The following is a 25,719-nucleotide window of genomic DNA, read 5'->3' on the forward strand; positions in this document are numbered from 1 at the left end:
GTCCGTCCCTTTTGATGTTGATGTAATTCACGTTCATTTCCACAATGCCAGCGACCATCGGATAAAAATAGGATATAGCCTTCTAATAGAAAAACCTAATCATTTTTCATCCCTCCGTATAATCAATTCATATTGATGACATAATTTCTTTCCTCAGAAATTTTCATTCAGAAACAATGGAAATGCTATGATGTACGACGCAAGATTTTGTGAAAAGCATAGAGACGGTGTAAATAAAAACAGCCCCGCTTTTCTGCTTGGCTTCACTTTCCATGTACAGAAAATACCAATCTCTACTAAAGAGTCCATTCTGAACAAATATTTTTGGAGTCAATTTTTTTTTAATTTCCTCTATTGTAGTGTTGAATTCTTCATTTTAAAAATACAATATTTCATGTTTCATGCATAAAAATAAATTTGTCATGAATCAATGTAACAATTATACCTGAAAACTAGATAAGCCACTCTTTAATCACAAAATCAACATCCTCTATAGAGTTCTCTATAAGCATTCAATAAACAAAAAATTAAATTCAGGACATAATCTTCCCAAGTCAAGGGTTTAGGATCCGCTCCGCTTCGTATATGATTTTGTATAAGAAGTGGGGCGGATCAGAAACCCATGACTCGGGAAGATGACGAGTATTTCAGTGTATGCGTTCAGATCAATGAATTCATTTATAGCAATGTCAATGTATTTCAAAACTATACACGTATATCTACACGTAGCTACTATTCCATGCAACGTATATATATAGGGAAATGCAGCAACCAATCACGATATGTTTTTTAATGATTATCCAGTGGCGGATCTAAGGCTGGGGTTTACGAGAGTTGAAACTCCCCTTTGGTTGAATAAATTGAAATAGAAAGGCGCCGGGTGGTCATTTTTGCCATTTTGGGATCTTCAACCTACTCTTCAGTTGAGGGCGGAAAAGGTACAAACTTGTGCCACCACCCCTTAAAAATTTTCTGGATCCGCCACTGTTATCATTGAATGTATATACACGTTACTTTCCAAAGGCATGCAACTCTACAATGAAATCCGGAATGTTAATGTACAATCATCCATCAAAAGTGATCACAAAAAGGTGTTATTATACAAATGTACACGATATAGAACTACATTATGTACAGTGATATATATTCATATTCAATAAATTAATATATGTTTAAATACAGATGGCGAACATCATATAACAAGCATAAAAATAAACAAAAATACCATTATATATAATCAAATGTACAATCATATATTTACATGTACGTCAATGCATTGAAACAATGTGAGTTGTCTACCCTGTATTCATCAAACTTCTATCCAATCGTCGACATCTTCATAAAAAGAGTTCCGTCTGAGCTGAAATGTGTAAGTAAAAGCTTATCTAATTGGACGAATTCTCTATTTTATGAATTCAATGTGGGACCAGCATCCGGTATTTGTCGTCATTATTCATAAATTAACGAATGAAATATCACACTACAAAATAAATTTTTATTTCGTGGACAGAACAGCGCTCATTTCTCTCTCTGACGTCAGCGTCAAACACAAGACGTTTAAAATCATTATTGTGCGACAGGTCCTTCGCCGAGTTCTCAGCATTAGAACAGGCTGGGAACACTTCCCCTATAGCGAGATATTCTCGCAAAGACGCGATTATCCCTCTCTAGTGAGAATAAATATATCCCGTAGAACCGAGAAAAACAACCGTGTAGTACATCTCTTCGTGATTCACGTGAAAAGAAGAAAAAGTGCTAAAATGTCTGATACTTCTGCAAATATATTAATCAAAACAAAAACACTCACGATGTGTATTGGATTTCAGACTCCTTCCCTCTTACGCAGCAAATTTGATATGAAATTTCATGATTGTTGTCAATTTCATAGAAACAATTCGCATCATGTTGAGTGCGTGTCGCACTTACTTAGCGTTGCACGGGATTTGCCATTATTTTCAATAAAGACGCCAAAACACCTGTTTATGGTAATGTTTATTTCTCGCTAAAGAGGGATAATCGCGTTTTAGTGAGAATATCTCGCTATTGGGGAAGTGTTCCCAACCTGTTAGAAGTCACGGGTCTCTCGGATGAAACCCTATTAAATCCCGAGGTCCCGTGACAAGGTAAACGATGACACGATGGAAACACAAGCGCCTCAGCTACAGCTGGTGATGTTGCTATACGAGTGAAAGAATTACCAACGTGACGCAGTAACAACAACACATGTTCACTAATCCTCGCACCAAAAACTAAAAAATTTCTAGCATCGCAGTTTTGCAAGGAACCCGCGCGGTACCCATTAAATTTTCTCCGCTTTAATCGAAACGTACTCGTGTTTCATCTGCAGGATAATCCAGAGGATCTCCGCACGGTGTTCCTCCCACTCATTCTTCAATAAACGACTTGTCACTAGGCTACCATGTGGTAATGGCAAGAAATCAAGACATAAACGTTCGACAATTAGAAATGAGAATCGCGGGTCTTTCTAATATGACCTTAAAAACAGGTCCTGTGTCGCAACAGGCGTTGGCACGTTAAAGAACCCTCACTGCTATGGCCCTGCGCGCTAAGCATAGGTCTAAATTCGTGGTACTTCACCTACAGCTGGTGACGTCTGAATACGAGTGAAAAACTCTGGAAGGGACGTCAAACCAACATTGACCGGTTCTTACCCGCCACGAGGAAATCTGACATATACCCAGCACGATTTGTCTCTACCCTTTCTTTGTTTTGGTTGTTGTTATCAGCAGAAAATCGCAAGGACATCACAAAAACCCGTGCGAAAACTGCGGGTCGCGCAGGATTGGAACAGTGCCGAATAAATCCAGTCTTTTTTTTTTTTTAAATCTCCAACCCCCGCGGTGATGTTGGGTCACACGGCTGTGGTTACGACAGTCTGTAAAATGTTCTAAAACACATCGGGACACTTTACACCATAGATAGGAATGAAAATCCCCGTGTCTGCAGAATAGTTTCGGTATTCCTAGGGATAATTTTGACTAATTCACCGTCAATTTTAGGCCCTTACGAGAGCCTATCCGAACTCGGTGAATGTGACCGCAACATAGCACGACCAATTGAGGTGTGCTGTCATTAGTTAAGTCATATTAGGTTGGATATATATGTGATCAACACGTCGCTTTACATGATTAGAACGTTCTACACAGTGCATTTTAAAAGATAGTGTTTGATTGTAATAAAGAGTACTAAAATTTTAAAATATTTGATATTCACTGCAAACCGTGCACGATATAAATATATATATATATATTTAAGCTTATTGGCAATTTACGGTATACACAGCCACTAAATGCTGAACGAGATAGCATTGTCTCCGAAATATTAAACATGGGTCATGACGGAGATACTACCAATAAATGTCCTCATGCTCTCTGGTCACCCCCCCACCCCCGTTTTACCACATCACCTGACCCACTCTCACCCGTGCAGCTGACTGCTCTACCACTGTGCCACAAAGCAGGCTGCACCTCTAGTACTTCTACTTAATTTAATAGTCTTCGCTTTTGATCCAAGATACCTTCATGGTTGTATTGAAGGTGAATAGTATTTTCGTGATTGTATTGTAGGATTAAAATTATATTCAGTTAATTTCATGATTGCCTAGTAGTTAAAATACAGTGCTGGTATTTATTGTGAGAAACATATTTTATAATATCCACACAATCATACTGTAGGTTTTTTTTTATTTCTTTCTTTACTTTTTTGCAATATATGAATGAGATTTGGTTCCGTTTTCGTTTGACCACTCATGCTTAAGGTATTGAATGTACACTGAAAGGAGATTGAACAACTTCGAATTACATGTACTTAAATCAAGGTAAATGTTTATCATTAAATAATGATGAAAGTGATATTGAATGGTAAATGATTAGAAGCCAATCTTTTTGCACTTGAAACTTTTTGGAAGAGTTACCTGCGCTTGATAAAAATAAGAAAATTCAATTTTCTTAAAATATTTGCGGTAAATGATTAATTTCATTATGTTTATAAACATAAAGTTTATGCAACTTTGAATAAAAATACAATTTATCTATAAAAAAAAAATTAACAAAACATCCTTACTATGGATTTCTTCAATGCTAAATCAAACTATTGTAAAATCCTATGATGGGCTATTTCTATTTATACATGATTACAAAAATAACATTATCCATTTAATTGATATGCAATACCTTAACTGAATAATAATTTTGATTTCAAGTCTAAATTCTTATAGGAGAAGGTAAAAATAATAGGAAATTTATAATCACCGTTATTCTATCCACTGGGGCACTACCTACTGACAGTGTCTGTGCATGTGTACCTGGTAATAGTACAGGTACTGACCTCTGGTCGCTACACTGACTGCATTAGCCTCAATAAGAGCATTCACTGCTTTCGCATTTGGACAAAGTATCGTATTCTTTGACATACTTCCTTTACATCAACATGTTGATATCGCTGTAAATAAAAGCTAAAGGCCGCGAAACCGAAAGCAGTGATATTCATTCCCATTGTACCTCGACACAAGCTGAAGCAAGCTTACAGGTCTACAAGCTAATATCAGAAAAAGCGATTCTCCTGGTCTCACTTGTGTGCACTTTGTAAAATCTTCAAACTAGAAAATCTACCCCCCCCCCCCCAAAAAAAAATCTGCAAACTGGTGCGTTTACTTCAATGTTAAATATACAGGTTAATTTCTAATTTGGGTGGTCAAACTAAGTGGTGAGAAGAGCTCTCAAGATATGTGTGCTGTGAGATTAGAACCACTGACCACTGCTCTACCCTGTCCGAGGGGACGACACCCCTCCAACAAGGTGAAGCACTGATAGTTAGAAAATCAAGACTATTACCCAGAAAGACAGAAATCCATATCTCTACAAATGTTGCTTTGAAATCTACAAGAAAACAAGTGTTTCTGTTAGAAAATCCAACTAGTCGTGTCAAACTACAAGATAAAATAATACATCAATTTATGTTGCGAATATGAAATCAAGTCTTTTTTCTATTTCAGCAGTTTCACAATAATGCAAACTGAATACTTTTATTTGACATACTATAAGAATACAGTGACGGATGTTTTTTTTTTATTTATAAACTATGAAACAATCAATGAAATATTGAAACACAGAGAAATAATAATATATATATTAAAAAAAAAAACAACAATAAAATTGTAACATAACTGAAATCAAATCTTAAATATCCGTCATTGGCTGAAATATCAATTAAATCAAAAAATACATTCAGATAGGTTTAGAAGCTGTTTTATGAAGGAAGAATGACAAAGATATATACAGGACTGTGTGTACAAATAAGAAAATATTTTATATAATATTAAAGCACTTGTACATTTTCCTACACAGTGCACCTCTCTCTGAGAACATAAAAATCTGATGATGGGAGGCTGTTAATTGCACACATCCTCCTCCATAATACTGTTGTTTCAACCAATGTGTTTCTAGTCTTTTCAAAATATAAATATATATAGAGACTTCTACCACTAGATCTACAGAGAAGAAATCAACATTATACATATGTATTTGGAGAAACCATCTATCCTATTTCAAAAAAGAAAATATTTTGGTAAAAATAAACTTAAAGCTGCACACAAAAAATATTATCTTTGACAGTGAAAGATACATTTCAGATCAATAAATGCAAGGATTTTTCAATATTCTTAACACCATGTGAACATTATCTCCTGTTCCCAGAAAAATGAACTTTGAGTATTGAACTTTGAATTTTGGCAAGAAAAACTGACTACCCCTTCACCACTTGGACGTGGTAGAGCAGTCACTGACTGTTAGAATTGATCGAAAGATCTGGCTTGCTCAAGTAATTAGCTTTCAATAAGAAAGATGATTAACTTTTCATTTTATAATTATCCTACTCTATTTCTATTACATAAGTACAATTCTAACTGTCTAAAATCAAATAAAAAAAGGGGTGGCATAATGGTTTGATTTTGAGCCGATATAATAAGGTTTGACAACATTTAAGTAAACATAACTTCATATTAGAATGCCACGTTAAACAAGTACAACCGTCATACACAAATATACATGTTCAATTTCTTGTGTTTCCTGTACAAATCTTTTATACTGTCACAAAACACAATACTTATATAACAGTATTTCATTATATCTGTGATCAATATCATTTGATACCATATAATAGCAGCACATCAAGAAATATAATGAAATGAATGAGTTATGGCCCTTTTCATGCTATCTAATATTTGTTTGAATCCCTGAAGCCCACAGAACATTATCATAATGTATGTAAAATTGATCCATATCTTCATTTCACAATGTCCTTATAATCCCCTTAACTTCCATATTTCAAATGAATTCAATATTTGAATTTCCCTGACAGATAACAAAATGACTAGGCAAATATTTGCACTCTTAAAAGGTATACCTTTGAAAATGCTTTGAAAAATATCTTGTGGAAGTACAAATGCAATATTGGATCATCTAGATATGTTCAGAATCTACAGCAGATAAAATACATAAATTTAATTAAAAAGTAGAAAGGATGAAAATAAATATCTATTTCTGATGAGTACATAAGACTACAAGAAATCTGTAGAGTTCAAAATGAGGACCACACAGGTATTGTACTAAAAGAGAAATGTCAAATGGGCTACTGTCTGTTAGTGGTCTGTGACGGGGACACACACACTCAGCGGAGATCAGAAATGCTGGCCTTGTCGCCAAATACCTGAATAAGCTGTTCCTCGTATTGGTCTATGTTTCTCTTCATTATATCCATACAGGGTCCTAGCAAGCGCTCAAATGCCTGTACGTCGAGCACTGCCAAAACAAAACAATAATCTCTTTCAATCAACAAAATACTGTCAAAACCACTTCAAAAATAAAACACACCCAAAGTTTTTCACAACCTTTTAATGAGATTTATTTTCTTCCTTTGAGTGAAGTAATCTTTACATGTGATAGAGATGTCAAACTTTGCTGGTAAAAAACAGGAAATTAGAGAGTGATGTCGTACGTACGGAGGTAGAATTCTTGTTCTTACCTGCACATTTTGTTTTACCTACAGAATAGGCAGTGGCAGCTCGTGCCTTGTGAGTGACCAGGGCCAGCTCTGAAATGGAACAAAACTCATAACACTCAAGTCATAAATCATAAATTAGTTTGCTCTTATTTCTGTTAATATGCTAATCCAGGACTATTGGAATTCTTAAAAAAATAAAGTATACACATAATTTATAAATGAATCAAACTCTAAGTATGGAATTGAAAGTAGAAAATCACAAAAAACTAGTTCTCTTTAATCAATACCTCCAAAGTAAATCACGGCCCAAAAGAACACAGTATGCTTAGTACCACTAAACTAGTTCTCTTTAATCAATACCTCCAAAGTAAATCACGGCCCAAAAGAACACAGTATGCTTAGTACCACTAAACTAGTTCTCTTTAATCAATACCTCCAAAGTAAATCATGGCCCAAAAGAACACAGTATGCTTAGTACCACTAAACTAGTTCTCTTTAATCAATACCTCCAAAGTAAATCACGGCCCAAAAGAACACAGTATGCTTAGTACCACTAAACTAGTTCTCTTTAATCAATACCTCCAAAGTAAATCACGGCCCAAAAGAACACAGTATGCTTAGTACCACTAAACTAGTTCTCTTTAATCAATACCTCCAAAGTAGCCTCCCTGCGTGTATCTTTTGACTTCCACTTCTTTACTCTCTGGGTCTTTCTATAAAAAGAAAACAAATTACTGGTAAGTTCGGAAATCCCTCGACCAAATCCAGCCACTCATTCTGATGTAAATTTTATTGGATTCTGTCAGTAAATCAAAATGCAATATCAAAATCTTGATGAAAAATTTCATCATAAGAGCTTTTATCTTTAAATAACCACAACCAGAATGCTGAACAAATATGTTGAAGCCATTACATTTCCATATTTGCTCCTGACTCCAAAAATTGAAAAAAGAATCCCTTTCCCTGCAACTTCATAGCAAGCTTTCAAACAGAAACTTAGTACCGTGGAAGCTTAAGTGCAAACTAATTCAAAAATACATAGCTTTCATGTTTGCTTTTCAATGCCACTACAACAATTTTCATAAAGTTTTTATAATCAGGTATTACGTTTGATTAACACGACACTGTAAGTGACCACAACATTGCAGTAGACAAACATTTTAGTCACTTGGAGTGCATGCGACAATTTCTGAACACTGATCGTTTTCCTATTGTAAACATTTTATCACTGCTACCTGTGTCTTAAAAATATCAATGAAAATTGATAAATGAGAAGAGTGATTGTCCATTACGTAGTTATATAGTGGAAAATATCAATTAAGCTTAAAGTGTACTCAACGTTTACATCCCATCTCCTATTAATTAAAGTGCATTATGCTGTACATTGTTAAAATATCACCCAAGTCATTGCAGATCTTACGTGAACCCTGATACTTGCATTCAATTGGATCATTATCTCCCAAAAGTGACAAAAACTAATTAACTATATTCAAAAGTACAAAATTGACAGTCTGTGCAATTGAATCCATTACTGATTTAGAGAGATATGAATGTTTTTGCTTCCCGTTTTTTTCTCTTTTTTTCTTTGAGTTGTTTGTGAGTTATACACGGAACAAAAGCAGACAGTCACAATGAGGAGTTTAGTGGTAACAACAGGGGCACATTGTGACTGTCAGGACAACAAGTATCAAGTTTACAGGCACACAACAAGTTTGCTTTTTTTTTTTTGGTGTCCATTGCAATTCTCACCGCTTCTTCAACCTCGTCCTGAAACAACCAGTTTTACAGTGAGATTTCAAAATTTTGTGCAGGTTTTCAAATTTGTGAATTCTTACAAACTCATCTGAACCATGGGTAAATATTTCTAGTTCTTATAACCTTTAGCATCACAAGGTTACTTAAATCAAGCACAGATCCACAAAAGGTTTTTTGAAGGAACTTAATTTTCACACCATTCCCACTGGTCATTAATTTAGATAGTGTAAAAGATGTTCATGATAAAACAGTAAACACTTACTGCATGGTCTCTTGGGAATAGTCAAACTGTTTGTCCTGCGGTAGAGAAGAAGCTGGGAAACTGTTGCCTAAGGCTGTTGTCCAAGGGAAACAGTTTCCTAGGTCTTCTCCCCTACCATTGGGCAATAGTTTGACTGTTCCCCAAGAAGCCATACAATAAGTGTTTTATTACCCAACCTATGATACAATTATTTGTTAATATTCTATTTATCTCATTTTGTATTAATATCAACAGCATTTTGTTATTTGCTTTATTTCTATAAACTTCAAGCAAATCATTACTGTCAATTTGAAAACATCTTGATCATCTGAATGTTTGCACATCATTGTGTCACTTAAACCACTTAACAATCATTCCGTAACCAGGATACTGTTCAACTGTTTGATGATATGCAAACTCCTAACTCAAACTAGAAAAACAGTTATAGAAATAAATAATTACAATCTATATGGTAGGTTAGGTAATAATAAGGTTTGATGTTGTGCTCCCACAATGTACTGCAAACATTATCCTTCCCAGGGGTGCAAACAATTTTGTTATCCGACCTTACGATTGGTCAGATAATTTGGTATTTTACTATCCGACCTTACGATTGGTCAGATAATTTGGTATTTTACTATCCGACCTTACGATTGGTCAGACACGAATTTGGTATTTTACAATCCAACCTTGCATTTGGTCAGATAATTTTACTATCTGACCTTGCGATAAGTCAAATAATTTGGTATTTAACTATCTGACCATGTGTTTAGTCAAATAATTTAGTATTTAACTATCCAATCTTGCGTTTGGTCAGATAATTTGGTATTTTACTATCTGACCTTGTGTTTAGTCAAATAATTTGGTATTTAACTATCCAATCTTGCGTTTGGTCAGATAATTTGGTATTTTACTATCTGACCTTGCGTTTGGTCAGATAATTTGGTATTTTACTATCTGACCTTGCGTTTGGTCAGATAATTTGGTATTTTACTAGCCGACCTTGCGTTTGGTCAGATAATTTGGTGTTTTACTACAGATCCTATCACCAGTGACAAATCCCCTCAATCAACACGACACGTTCACACCATATTACCTTCCATTTTCCCTTAAACTTTTAATGTAAGGTTACAATAAAAATCAAATAAAAGGAACTATCTCTATAACATGGAAATATATACACATATACAGCTGGTGAGAATTAATTGATAACAGAGGTGAAAACACACCAAATGATTACAATATTCACTAATAACTTTTGTTAGTCTGAAGTACTTTGATGCTTTGACTTGGGGTTTTTATTTTCCAGTGGTATATATTTTTTCAGTTTTATAATAAGGTTTTTAGTTATGTTTTGACATCCATGTCATTTACATGAAATAAACATTCATAAAACTGCTTTTGATCATCAGCAACTTGTTGAATTGATAAAATCCTGCAAACTAACATTAGAAATAGTGCCCCCCAAATTTGATAAGAGAAATACCATCTCCACAATTGAATAGTGACGTAAGATCTCTATAATTGGGTAGAGAAATCAGTCAGGCAAAAAGAGTTGCCAGGAAACAACAGTTATAGAAAAACTCCTACTAAGAATCAGTCATGCAAGTCTGAACCACATGAGAGTTAAATATACCGAGGAATGGATCCACAGCTAAAAACATAATCACTCATCCAAAAAAAAAAAACACCCCGTAGTGCAGAATCATGAATGGTTGGTTAATCCATGCAAATTAGAACATTTGAAAATTGGCTGCAAATTTTACATCTCGTCAATCATCCAGAAAATATAGGTCAGACGAAGCATAAAAATCATGATGTTTATATATGTCCATCTGTCGATGTGCATCTTTGCTAGCGAAGAGTGAAAATTCACTGTTTCTCTAAATAGAAAAACACAGTGAAATGTCACTGGGGTTCGTGAAGATGATGGATGTAAAGAGTAAAAAGTTTCTTGGAAATAGACCATTAAAAGTTTTTAAAACTTGACTGTTTTAGGTCATCAGAATTCAAAAATAATGCCTGAGATGTGACATTAGACCCACGGATATTCCTGGCCAGCTAAAGAAAATACATGATAGAACACACAGACGGCAGACAGACATGTGTGAAAACTGCGTAAAACTCCTACCTGATTCTTGACGGTGACTCGAACTTCTCCATTCTCGATGAAGTACATACAGTCTGCTTCATCACCCTGTAGTTCATTGAAAGAACGAATGTAAGTATCACAAAGTAAAAAGAGTGCATCAAATAACTCCATTATCACACAGTACTATTGGGGGGAAACTGCAACAAAAATGGACCTCATAATACCATACACCACTGACTAGTGCCATATTTGTTTCACTCCCCCCCAAAGTCCACTATCTATGAGAAAGAGGGAAGATGATTTTCTTCCTAGTGGTAGGAAGTTTTATGACAAGGGCCACTGCACGATCCTGTTAGTTTGTTGCTTAATATGAAATTTACTTATATTGTGGGATCACAAGACTAGAGCTACAGACTCAAGCCAATACAGCATAAAGTCTTCATTAAACAGACCCCCCCCCCCCACCTCTTCTCCTCCTTAAAATAAGTGACTCTTCAGTACAAGATGTTGTTTGTAGATGAGGTAATTCAGTGACTTGTTCCTTCATCAGCACCTGTGTGATGATAATCTTCATCAACATCTGTCTGATGAAATATCTTCATCAACATCTGTCTGATGAAATATCTTCATCAATACCTGTCTGATGAAATATCTTCATCAATACCTGTCTGATGAAATATCTTCATCAATACCTGTTTTATAATAATATCTTCATCCTCAAAACTTCTGGTAAGTAGGGCATCTGCTACATTCATTCTTTCATAACTCTGAAAACAGAGACATGGAAACCTTTGGTAAACACATATTGCATTTACATAATTATGTAATTTTTGCAGTACAACTTCCGTGTCATGTATGTGATAAAATGTCTAACATTTACGGTTTTCTTAACTGTTGACATTTAAAATGCACAAGGGTGGAATTCTTTGGCATTTCAGCAAAGGGAGGATTGACAAGCAGCCTTCACATGGTAAAAGGTCAAGGAATAAGTTATCCAATCAATTACGGCTTTCACTTATAATATCTAATATTCTGTGTACTTTTATGGCTACATAATGTGTGAACTAACTTCATGACAAAACTAACATGACTGTTGCCCTTAATAAACAATAACTAAGTGTGACTTACATCTAATGTTTTTAACATTGGAACATTTTCTAATAAGTTCTCATACATCTTCCTTTTGTTGTAGGCATTCTTTAATACAATTCTTCTAAACGTCTCTCTGTCCTGAGGAGAAATTGGATCATTTATGTTAGCAGATATACACACAGTCTTGTCACGGTCCCGATCTTACTGCACAATGCACTCATATTAAATCTTTAAAATTCTATTTAAAAAAAAAAGTTCATCTTCAGAACACACATGATGTTTCTCAATAGTGTATTATTTTTCATGAAAATTCAAATACAATTCTCTTGCATCCTATCTTGTTTCTACATTAAAAAAAAAAACAAAGCTAAAAAAAAAAACAACCCACCTTGGGGTATAGATATTACCAGCTCTATTTCAGAATTAGCATATTTTCATAGTTCCTGGTTGTGGCAAGTAAAAATATGTAAAATCAGCTCTTTTGCATTATTATAGAAGGTTGTATATATGGATATTACTAAGTTATTGTAGGAAAGAAGGGGAGAAAACTTATTGAATCAATCAGAAATCAAACTCAGAACCCTTGCATTACTAGTTAGGTGATCAAATCACTGAGTTAACCATGTCAATATACCAAGTATATAAATATTACTACAATATAAAAATCAAACCTATTTCGGAAATCATACAAGCTCTAGAAGATCAAAAAATAAAGTTTTTAGAAAAATGGCCGAAACATCGCATGTGACCTAAATTGAATTTTCTGCTCGTTAACAATGACTTGTTACAGACTGTCCGACGTCTGAATTGACCGACTCTTACCATTGCCCACAGGGAGCCCTCTGACGTGGCTACAATAGTTGCTGCCCTTGGTTGGTTGTACATCAGCGCCAACTCCCCAAAGCTGCCTTTATTTTCATACTTTCCAACAATATTGCTGTTCACAATGATATCAAAGTAACCACTGAAAAAAATGATGCATACACTGATAAAATACACTGTCTCCACCGAATACACACTCTGATAAAATATATTGTACGTATCTAACAAATACACACACTGATAAAATATATTGTACGTATCTAACAAATACACACACTGATAAAATACACTGTCTCTACCAAATACACACTCTGATAAAATATATTGTACATATCTAACAAATACATACACTGATAAAATACACTGTCTCTACCAAATACACACACTGATAAAATATATTGTATGTATCTAACAAATACACACACTGATAAAATACACTGTCTCTACCAAATACACACTCTGATAAAATATATTGTACATATCTAACAAATACATACACTGATAAAATACACTGTCTCTACCAAATACACACTCTGATAAAATATATTGTACATATCTAACAAATACATACACTGATAAAATACACTGTCTCTACCAAATACACACTCTGATAAAATATATTGTACATATCTAACAAATACACACACTGATAAAATACACTGTCTCTACCAAATACACACTCTGATAAAATATATTGTACGTATCTAACAAATACACACACTGATAAAATACACTGTCTCTACCAAATACACACTCTGATAAAATATATTGTACGTATCTAACAAATACACACTCTGATAAAATATATTGTACGTATCTAACAAATACATACACTGATAAAATATATTGTACGTATCTACCAAATACACACACTGATAAAATATATTGTACGTATCTAACAAATACATACACTGATAAAATACACTGTCTCTACCAAATACACACTCTGATAAAATATATTGTACGTATCTAACAAATACATACACTGATAAAATACACTGTCTCTACCAAATACACACTCTGATAAAATATATTGTACATATCTAACAAATACACACACTGATAAAATACACTGTCTCTACCAAATACACACTCTGATAAAATATATTGTACGTATCTAACAAATACACACTCTGATAAAATATATTGTACATATCTAACAAATACATACACTGATAAAATACACTGTCTCTACCAAATACACACTCTGATAAAATATATTGTACGTATCTAACAAATACACACTCTGATAAAATATATTGTACGTATCTAACAAATACACACACTGATAAAATACACTGTCTCTACCAAATACACACTCTGATAAAATATATTGTATATATCTAACAAATACATACACTGATAAAATACACTGTCTCTACCAAATACACACTCTGATAAAATATATTGTACATATCTAACAAATACACACTCTGATAAAATATATTGTACGTATCTAACAAATACACACTCTGATAAAATATATTGTACGTATCTAACAAATACATACACTGATAAAATATATTGTACGTATCTAACAAATACATGCACTGATAAAATAAATCATACCTACATGTTTCAAACCTAAATAAATTGAACATCATAGTTGCACCTCTGATTCTGACTTTTGAGACTGTATGTTGTGTGTGTTAGTGTGCATGTGTATGTTGTGTGTGTGTGTGGGGTGGGGGTAGGGGCATAACTATGATCAATTTAATCAGAAGGAATTGGTGTCACAGTAAAGATACATCTAGGCAATTTGTATTGCTATATGGTTTCTTGTGAAATATAAGGAAGCGTACAAACTGTATATAAACAGAACTTTAATCAATATAAAATCATATGTTCAATATGTTGGATCGACTTTGTCTTGAAATTGTAAAACAAAATGCGTCAAAAAATTCCATCAATATGTACTGGCCATTTTGTTTTTCACTGAGTGCACATTAATTAAGCACATATAGCTTTAAAACATTCTAGAAATTTAAAATCTTGACAATATATGTTAAGTATCATATTGCAATCATAATTATACAAATTTATACTGCAGCATCGTGACACTAGTGTCGGAGAGAAAGACAAGAGTCAGTTCACCAGGAACTGAATACTCTTCTCGTCTTTCAATCTAGTAAAAACAGTCACAGGTTTTTCACCTATAAAGAGTGACATGTGTTATGAAAACATTTCAACACTGTCACTTATGATACTGTAGTCATACAAGCATTTAATGCATCTCAAGGAGAGAAAAAAACCCACTTTTTCTCCAATTTCAACTCCAGCTCTTTAACACCAAATTAAAAAAAAAAATCTGTTACAGTAAAACAATCCACACAGATGAATTATAAACAATCGGAAAACTCTCACTTACACAAATCCCTTCAATATTACAGTAGTTTATCATGTTTATCTAATATAATCAATTTCAAAATCCCTGTGCGAATGACCTCTAAGAAAATTCACGTGGAATAAGCTTCTTACATACTCAGCTAGGGACCAAGTGCAGAAATCCCTAACTGTTACCAACCAACATTCACTGCCTAATCTGCAGATTATACTAACATTTATGGGCCATTTAGAATTTTCATTTGCATGTGTAAATTTGCCAGCACTTAAGAGTTTTACCTGTTTTATATGTACCATAAATAATACAGATCACTTAATGCATGTTGAAATAGTTTGAACTGGAAATATTTTCATGACTTTTTTTCTCTTTATTCTCACATGTTATCTCAAGCACACTTGTTTACCAAGTCCTTTTCTGTTTGTTCAGTTGCAATTCCAGACAAATATATAGACGCTGTATGAATGCTTAGATAGGATATTTCTGATTGCTTTCTTGGATCATGACTTTTTAAAGCGGATCTTCCCTCCACAAACAAACTGCTTGCAATCACCATCTAATTCGCACCAGAGTCGTCGTATTTCATACACAGCAACAGTCAACATTCCTAGCAAACACTGACCATTTTCCAAATTCTTTTCTGATGATTGCTGAGGTTCCTTAAGCCCATAATTCCACTCACCTTTCTATAACATAGAAGTTGTCGCCATCGTCCCCTTGGTCGATCACATGGTCTCCCTCTACGACCTACAACATCATCATCAGATTTATATTAATCCAACATCAATCACACACTACAACATGTTCATATCCGATAACCCTATCAGGCATGTACATACAACTCACTCCTCAAATAAATATGGTTAAAAAGAAATTCTATTCTCAAGGACAGATATCAATTTTCTGTTACTTCGTAGAGCAAGCAAGAGCAGCACAAGAACTGCAAGGTGCTTGTTACTCTAATGACCTTGATTCAATGTCATGACTTAATTCTCTGGTCATGGTCGAGCAAAAAAAAAAGAAAGATCTATTGCTTCGTTGTTGAGTACAGTTCCACAGACATAGCCTGGACAGATATAACAATTCTTATATATGCACTCTTAAAACTGTATTGGGAAGATAAAACTACAGGAACGATGATGAGAGACTTCACGGTCTTTGCTGTAAATGAGGTCAACACCATCAGTAGATCGTCACTTGTAACAGGGGGACAGTGTACATATAGTGTTGATTGATATCATCCCCTTCAGAATCTCACAATACAGAGGACGGTGGAAACTACCACTCACTAAAACAGACCTGCATCAAATAAAGCGGAAGCTTACCAGAGCATGATGTTGTGTCACATGGTACATAAAAGAATGCATTTAAGTCGCTAATGATGAACAATCAGAAAATTATCTTCATAAATCATAGGCTTTCTGAGGGTCTTCTTTGACATGATCTCATTTGTAGAATATGTGCTTTACTCTCTAATATATTCATAAAGAGAGGTCTGGGTTAAACTGACTGGATTCTGGGCAGAAAATATCTCCAGATTATGCTTTGTTTATGGACAGAGAATGTGGCTTGATGATCTAGGGGACTTAAATTAATCTGTGTCACACAATAAAGCTCCTCAAAAGGAAGCTTGTTACAAAACACAAAATAAACATTTAGAATGGTACATTTTTAAAACATCTCAACAATTTCATGATGTCCAAAGTAAAAACAAAATATATCAAAATGACTTTCCTTAAAACTTGTGTATATATAGTTTAAATTAGCATATTAAGCATCCCTCTTGTGACATAAGGAGGGCGCTTACAGTAACTTCAGATCTTAGATAGCTTGAATTCATTGGCATTTCACATTTGTATATAATTCACATTTTTATGTATATATATAGTAGGTACATGTACATACAAAAGACAGATAAAAATCTAAGTTGCATTACTTAACGTCTATACGTACATAAAGTAAACTTAAAATTACTCCAGGGGACAATATATTTATGCAAATTTTATCAGATTTCCCCCCTCAAACTTACAAAAGTCAAGTATGAATGGTTATATTGTTAAGATCATTGAATACAGAACTCAAATTTATATTCTCCACGGAAATGGAAAGCTTTTTCATCTATTATACATTTTCTTTTCTACACAGACACAAAAACCCCGGTTGATCCGAGATAAGAACACCTCAACATATATATACATGTGATCGCGTTCAGTAACTTCAGTCAGGAGTTCAAGTCAATAATCCTCTCTAACTCCATAACCTTGTGAACTTGTCAGATCAAGAAAACTTTCTTTACTGTACAATTGTACATGAAAGCTTGATAAGTGGAAAGTACAACAATAAAAATCTCTATCCTAGTCTTCTTCCCTGCACAGCAAACTAACACTATTCATAATAAGATCCCGATGGTAATATGATCTCACATATTATGATTTATAATGATAAAAATCGGATACAGCAGGGTATCATTTCACAGTAATGAACTTGAAGAAGATGAAAAATTGAAGGAAAAAAATCTCATTCAGCAGCACTGTTTGATGGAGAATGTTAGTAGTGATGAAAGCAGACTTATCAAGATTCTTAATTTTGAGATAATCCCCGTGGATCACGGTGGAAGATGAATGGCCTTTCTATGTGTATGTAAGAGGACAGGTGTGTATAGTGGCATGTCCTCGACATGACCAGGTGAATCTGACCATTTATCTTCATTTACCCCTACATCACAACAAAGGATTCAAAAATCCATTAACTCTACAAGGCCCGACCCAATATTTAGTCCATTTATCATGCAGGCTTTTAAATCTGATCATCTATATAATAGTTTAGGAATTTTTCTTCAGTGATCTCAAAATCGTGTGTATTCAATTAATCAGACTTTTTCAAGGGGCAAGTCAATGGCTGTCAATTAAGCAAACAAATTTCAAACATCAGAGCATATTGAACGAGGAATGAAGAGAGCATGTTTATAGCTCAATCTTCCATCTACACCATGGTCACTTTGAAAATGTCAATAAATCAAATCACACCAATAAATATGGATATGATAGGACAATCATAGTGACTCCTTCTCTTAATCATCTTGATAAGAAATTCAATGTTTCTTAAAGCATCCAAGGTTTAATGAAATCCTCAATATGTGCATAAAATTGAAATCTATCACATAAAAAGAGAGAAAAATTAGAAAAAATGGGTTCTAATTCTTTCTATTAAGTTGTAATATATCTTTAAAGGCTTTTTATCCAGATTTTTAGTTAAATGAATAAAATTCCATTCAGCAGAGGTAATACATGTATAAAACGTATTAAAGATCATAATCTTCAAATACAATAGATTTTTATTCTATGACCAAAAACCTTTCAAGAGAGAATACATGTATAATCATTAATGTCAAAAAAAAATCAAGATACCCTATATATCCACACCAATAAATGGGTTTTTTTCCAAGAAGAAATAAAAATTTCTATCAATCTTGATACACTGATAATGAGCCCTCTGACATTAAACAAACAGCTTAATTATCATTCCTGATAATCTGGGATTCAATAAGACCTGCAAGACCTAATATTTCAACTCTCTCTTTTTCCTGATGCTGCGGTCCTAACTAGCTTCTGAAAACCTTAGCCTATCGATTTTATTTTTCTGTCCATGGCTCCGTGATAACACAGGAAAAAGTGGCAAAAAACCCAAGTCTAGTCATCAGTGTAATGACTCTAAATGAGGGGTAATCGCAGTATGGCAGCACATACAGATATTTGGTGGTGGTGGTAGCCATGCATTAAACAGGTTCAAAAGCCTCTGTGTCCCCCAGCCATGTTTTTTTGAAAAACACAACCTAACTGCTTGATAGCATCAGCCCACTCTCTTATCACATCATTAAAAGATTTTCCAGTGTCAATTTATGATATTTCACTGAATAGGCTGGTACAGCATGAATCATCCATTGGTGGTAATTATGTTATAATGTATCTGCTGGTGTAGTTGATACAGATTTTATCTGCAGCATGTTCACCTGCATCTATTCTCTTCTTTGAATTGCGTCTTTTAAAAAGATACCACCAACCCCCTCAACCCAATGTAAAACAAAGAAAAAATACCATCTCCCTCATCCCAAATGTGTAACAGAAAAAAATCTTATTTCCCTCATTCCAAAATAAAAAAAAAGAAATAATACCATTTTCCTTACCTCAAATGGGTAACAAAAAAAAACCTCCCACTTACCTTAACCTTATATAAAACAAAGAAAAAATATCATCTTCCTTATTCCAAACACCCCCCCCCCCACCCCCCCCAAACAGCTATACTGACCTTTTTCTCAAACATGGCATCCAAAACTTCTTGCATCTGTTCCTGTTTAAAGAAAAAAATCAATTGTAAAATTCTCATTCTAAATACATGTTATATATACTGTTCTTTTACATTGTATATATTATATCACTTATAAATATATATACCTTTTTACACAGCGTATTAAGTTATATATCGTATTCACTGGCTGTGTACCAAGTTAAATATCGTATTCACTGTGTACCAAGTTATATATAGTATACACTGCATATCAAGTAATATATTGTATACACAGCATATTAAGTTATATATCGTATTCACACCATATCAAGTTATTTATCATATACACAGTGTATTAAGTTATATATCATATGTACATAGTGTATCAAGTTATATATCGTATGTACATAGTGTATCAAGTTATATATCGTATGTACATAGTGTATCAAGTTATATATTGTATGTACACTGTGTATCAAGTTATATATCGTATGTACACTGTGTATCAAGTTTTATATCATATGTACACTGTGTACCAAGTTTTATATCATATGTACACTGTGTATCAAGTTTTATATCATATGTACACTGTGTATCAAGTTATATATCATATGTACACTGTGTATCAAGTTTTATATCATATGTACACTGTGTATCAAGTTTTATATCATATGTACACTGTGTATCAAGTTTTATATCATATGTACACTGTGTATCAAGTTATATATCGTATGTACACTGTGTACCAAGGTATATAATGCACTGTATATGTTACTGTACATATACTTATAAGAAGTAGCTATTTAGTAAAAAAGTTTAGGGATGGTTGGGTAACTGGAACCACACATATTTCTATTTGGCCTAATTGTGGACTCATTATGAGCAGGACTCGAAATTAACATATGACCGTCAGTCCGTGACTGCATGGTTAAAAGTCTTTCGGACTGACCAACATTTATCTTAGTCAGTCCGATGGGACTGGTCAATTTTATAAATCATCACTTCGGAAAATACACTTATGAATCTTAAACATGTATTTCATTTTGGCATTCCTTTGTAGATATCGGGCGAACCAGATTAGTAAATATAAATCTCACATAAGTGTTACAATATTGCCTTAGGCATACCAAGTTAAATTCCATTATTTCATTTAAATAACATTAACAAAATGTTTATTTATTTCTGGAAAACTCTGGTAGATTGGTAAATTTTTCTGTGGACTTGTTGAAATTATACCCCATCAGTGCGGCTGGACTGGTGACAAAAAAAAGTTAGTTTCATTAAGCCCTGTATAAGCATGTTTTATTGTTATGTATATCCCCACCAGAACTATCACAACAATCACTCTACCTACACAAACTTATGACATTCCTCAATGTGTTAATTGCTTGCAAAGCAGATAATACATGTATATATGAGTACATATTTTATAACAGTAACTATAGTTACATACTTATACCCATACTTTCTGAAGAAAGTTCACAGGTGTACTGTAAATTATTACCTGGTCAGTCCGTCCATTAATATGGACTCATCCTAGAGTCAAAACCCTGGGGTTGCAAAATTTACAGGTTTGGTGCATCCTTTTCTGCTTTTCCTAATTATGCAGTTAGTCTTAATACTGTATCAGTATGTAACTTAATGAAAGAAGTCTTTCAAATGATAAAGATCATATTAAACATTACCGGTATAATGATTTTGGCTCATCCTTTACCACTGGGATCATGAAATTTACAATGTAGGTAAAGGACTGCCTACTCCATTTGAATATGCATTTAGTTTCAATTTAATATCAATAGCATTGAAGAAAGTACATAGTATTTAAATGTTTACACATATAGACACAATATACCAAGTTTAGTTCAAACCTAAAGTAAGAACCACTACCCTGGGGATCATGAAATTTACAATTTTGGTAGAGGCCTTCATTTAGTTTTTCTTACAGAAGAGAAGGAGATTTAAAATTTAGTCAATTTTTGACAGTTTTTGTCCTGCCCCTAAGGTGCTCCTGAGGGGTGCAGGAGTCTTGAAATATACAATTTATGGCCCCTTTTCCCAGACATGCTTCATACCAAATTTGAAAAGAATTGGAATGGTAGTTATCAAAAAGGAGTTAAAAATGTTCAATTGCTAATGCACAATGCAGGGCGCTTACAAATTGCAATAGTTAGATTATCTGAGTTTATTCAGGTGACATAAAACCGCATTCCAATGTCACTCATAATCACAGTATACTCTGAACACTGTTAATTAAATTTCAAATTAATCAACAATCCTAAAAACAGCACAATAAAATTCAAAGTTACAATTTAAAATAAAGATGGGCTTGTAATTAACAAAATGAAAGATAAGAAGACAACAGGTTGAAACTGCTGCTGGCGATGTAGCAGGAAATTTCAGTTGGCCTCATATTGATGAGCACTGATCGGGGTTCTTACACAGTTTAGATAAATCTCAATGTTCTCTAGGGTTCTGTAGAGCCTGGATTCCTGTCAGCTCTCCCTGCTAAAAATCTCGTTTTAATTGTACATCAAAGATTCCAGGCCGATCAAGTCACCAGAGGTTTTAAAATACTTTGCCAATTCATTAAATTAACTACGTTACTGAACAGCAAACATCATGCCTGGTTACTGCATTCATTACATAATCATCTGATTTATGAAACATTAGCCACAAATTGTTTACAGTTAGGCTGCCCTAGTTTTACTTTCTGAATCTGCATTTGGCAGGCCAAGTGTAAAATGAAATGCAAATGTATGTGCTCTGCTTGACGTGTTTTGTTAATTTTCTGTCATATGACCCCAGAATGCACTCCGTCAAAATTCAGGATCAAAGTCCCAAATCTGCATAACCAATACATTGTAACATTCAAGCATTTAAAATGTCAAAATATGGAGTCCTCAGACACCCGATTTGTACTGGACAACCCATTACATGTCATTAATGTCAAATTCTTTATCATTTGTTGGTATATGTATCATAAAAAAGCAAAGTATTATATATGTAAATAAAAATTCTATGGATTTTTTTTGTTTGCATCCAATGGTATTAAACATATGTAATACATACTTGTATATAACAAAGGTCTCATTAGGAAAGACTTATGAATATGTGTACTACCTGTACATGTATTTTTTTTATATTCAATACATTATATATCCAGAGGGCAAAGATACAATATTTTAGAAGATCTTTTACAATTTACAGTTCACAGTTATGGAATAACATGCCAGAATTTTTCAAACTTCACCCAACATTGGAAACTTTTAAATCCACCTATCTTAGAAAAAAAATTTCATCCTGGAAATTAAAAACATATAGATTAACGTTTTTGTTTATTTTCAGTTTTATTTTTAATATTCATTTATTTTCAGTTTTAAGTATGTAGATAGCATAAGTATGTAACCTGCATATACTATTTGATATTGTACATGTATCTGTATAATACTGCTGTCTGTATATATGTTTTCAGGACCACAAGTTAAACTAGTTTTTAAACTAATTTTGCTATCCTGATTATCATCATAACACTGCCGCAATAGATTAAGTTAATTGTATCAAAACTTAAATTACACCTCAAAACAGCTAGGGCACATTTCCACTCAAATATTCTGCACCAGGCTCAAGTTTTACTAAACTTCTTAGGTCCAAGATTTCATCGTAAACTAAACTTACGATAAATATTACTCCTATCAAACTTAACTTATGTATATATGTTAAAAAAAACAACTTTACGACAGCCTATACATGGGCTACCCTAGTTAAGTTGTTTTCTTTTATCTAATTAAAAATGGCTGCCCTCATGCTTTTCCATGACATTTTGAGAGAAAATGAAGATTTTTTTAAACTCTTTGTCATCATTGAATTCTTAAGTACTTTAAAAGAACACACTGAATTTAGTAAAACAGTACGTACAATGTATCTTAAGTTAAAATTTAGGAAATTCTTAAATCAGAATATTTTCCATAAAATAAGCAGTTTAGTAGAACTTTTAAAATTGCACCAGATCCTTTCTACAATCTTCAAAAATTCTTCCGTTAAAGAGTTCTGTTTGAACACACGACAACAAGAACTTTATATTTTTTTCTTTTTAGTGACCTTGACCTTGGATCAGCATCATTAACAATTTAAAATTTTTCGGAACATATGATCCAGACAAGAATTCTATCCTTTTTGCCTTGTGGTCTGAACCTTGCCTATACAACCTTGGCTTTAGATTTTGACACATTCTCATTATAGAGAAGTTTATGTCAATTTAAGACAAACAACCTGGTTACATTTTTTACCCTCCCCTACCTCCCCCGACCTGAAAATTCCCTTGCAATGGAGTATCCTCTGCACTGGTGTCATCACATACTGGTACTGCTTCCTCCTGATAAAATGTGTTTGTCTTTCCTTCCTTCTTATTATGTCTATTTGGGTTAAAGCAGTGAAGACCAGGTTGCCCTTTGATTCTCAAGACAAAAAGTGGATTGAATTCCAAGGTCAATGTGTACCATCACTGTCCACAACTGACTCTGTCCATGCACATTTAAATGCATCAACCAATTGAATAGTGGTCTATTTACAACCAATCACGATCTCTTAACAAGACTCATCATCTTACTTTATCAAGATGAATTCAGAGCAAAATCGTGAGCTTCACATTTTCAACCAAAATTCTTTCAAACAACTTGTTAGCATTGCATTCATGATTCATTTATTGACTGCTTGAAATCATTTGCCAAAGTATGACAGGATCTAGTACAGGACAAAATGAGTGCTTCTGAAAGGACAGGGGATTGATTAGTGTCTCTTGGAGAGGCTCGACGTGCTAAATCTCCATTGCTTCCTCTCACTAAGAATGGTAAGGAAATTCACACGGCCAGAACATATTGCAAAATGAAACCAGCTAACTGCAGAGAACCAAGTGTCTGAGTGTTGTTTATTGCGAGAAGTCCAGAAAATGCCATGTCATTATATAAAATCAAACCACTGCTATAACTGTCCATAACAAAGGTTTCCCTGAAGTACATGCATTACGTTGATTGCAGAATGTTGTCACATGCAAATCAGCTTACTCCAAAAACATGGAGTTGGAAACAGCAGATCTTAATCATGTAATAATTTGATTTCGTTTTTAAGAACCAATTTGATTGGCTGACCAACAAACTTTATTTTTTAATAACAAAGTTTTGCTACATCGTAATGTCAACAACGCTTGATGTTGTTCGTTTAAAACATAAATAAAGCATATTTAACAAGTGATAAACAAACTATCAAGGAATGCATTTAATAGCAGAGTATAGTTTGGCATTATAACATAACTTCATAACCATTCACTCATCATTTATATTTTATTAGCTTATTAGTGAATAAAATATTGTTTAAAAGATATACGTGTACCATTCAACATACGAGTTTTGTCATTTTACATAATCTAAAATATCATTGTATAATTGCCTTGTCCTTTAATGAAATGAAGATCTAGAACTCTTCTGTCAAAGGAGGTGTGATTCTTCAAATCTCATGGCATACCATACTATACAATATATACCCTAATATATTAATTTAGATTTGATCCAGTTCAACAATACATATATATTTATAAGTACACATTTCCTTTTTCCTTTCAGTACAAGTTTTCTAATTGGTCTATATTCAGTGTTTACAAATTGGATGTCGAACAGTCAGCGAATTGTGAGGTATTGTTGATAAATGCCCTCTAAACACACTGAGCTCCTGTACAGAACACTTTGGTGTTTTCATTATCCTTCTTTAAAATAATGAATTTATAGCCACACTTTACCTTTCTGTTTAAATGTTTATAGACTGCAGATAGCAATAAACAAAAGGAGAAAAAGCATTTAACTTTCTACATAATAGATATTCTCAGAGTGATCAAATCCCGACAATAATCCAAACAAGACTATTGTATCGTGATTTGTATTGAATCGTGAAGTTGCTGTGTCGTTTCACCCCTTAATACCAGCATAGCATACAATTCTCTTACCATTAGGAATATAATTTCATATCATAGCAGAGAAATGTACAAAAAAAAAAATAACCACCGTTACAAAATTGTATTGGGTG

At 33.7% G+C, this 25,719-nt stretch overlaps 1 protein-coding gene across 4 annotated transcripts in view; it reads right to left on the minus strand.

The window, feature by feature from the left end:
- Nucleotides 1-321: 321 nt before the first annotated feature.
- Nucleotides 322-25,719, minus strand: part of LOC125654311 (cAMP-dependent protein kinase type II regulatory subunit-like) — a 39,283-nt gene continuing 13,885 nt past the window's right edge. Inside the window, exons 5-16 of one of the 4 annotated variants that reach the window (XM_048884217.2) lie at nt 19,669-19,710; nt 16,046-16,110; nt 13,023-13,164; nt 12,237-12,338; nt 11,801-11,875; nt 11,148-11,213; nt 8,770-8,787; nt 7,673-7,733; nt 7,042-7,110; nt 6,727-6,818; nt 4,854-4,898; nt 322-1,360 (exon numbers count right to left, since the gene is read on the minus strand). In XM_048884217.2, the coding sequence (XP_048740174.1) occupies nt 4,878-4,898; nt 6,727-6,818; nt 7,042-7,110; nt 7,673-7,733; nt 8,770-8,787; nt 11,148-11,213; nt 11,801-11,875; nt 12,237-12,338; nt 13,023-13,164; nt 16,046-16,110; nt 19,669-19,710 (753 nt within the window). In that variant the 3' untranslated portion in view covers nt 322-1,360; nt 4,854-4,877. Of the gene's footprint in view, nt 1,361-4,853; nt 4,899-5,070; nt 6,819-7,041; nt 7,111-7,672; nt 7,734-8,769; nt 8,788-11,147; nt 11,214-11,800; nt 11,876-12,236; nt 12,339-13,022; nt 13,165-16,045; nt 16,111-19,668; nt 19,711-25,719 lie in introns of those variants that run through there. The other 3 variants (XM_056145471.1, XM_048884215.2, XM_048884216.2) reach the window with 3 other exon arrangements.

The sequence above is a fragment of the Ostrea edulis genome, chromosome 7 (assembly GCF_947568905.1).
Source record: "Ostrea edulis chromosome 7, xbOstEdul1.1, whole genome shotgun sequence".
Taxonomy (NCBI): domain Eukaryota; kingdom Metazoa; phylum Mollusca; class Bivalvia; order Ostreida; family Ostreidae; genus Ostrea; species Ostrea edulis.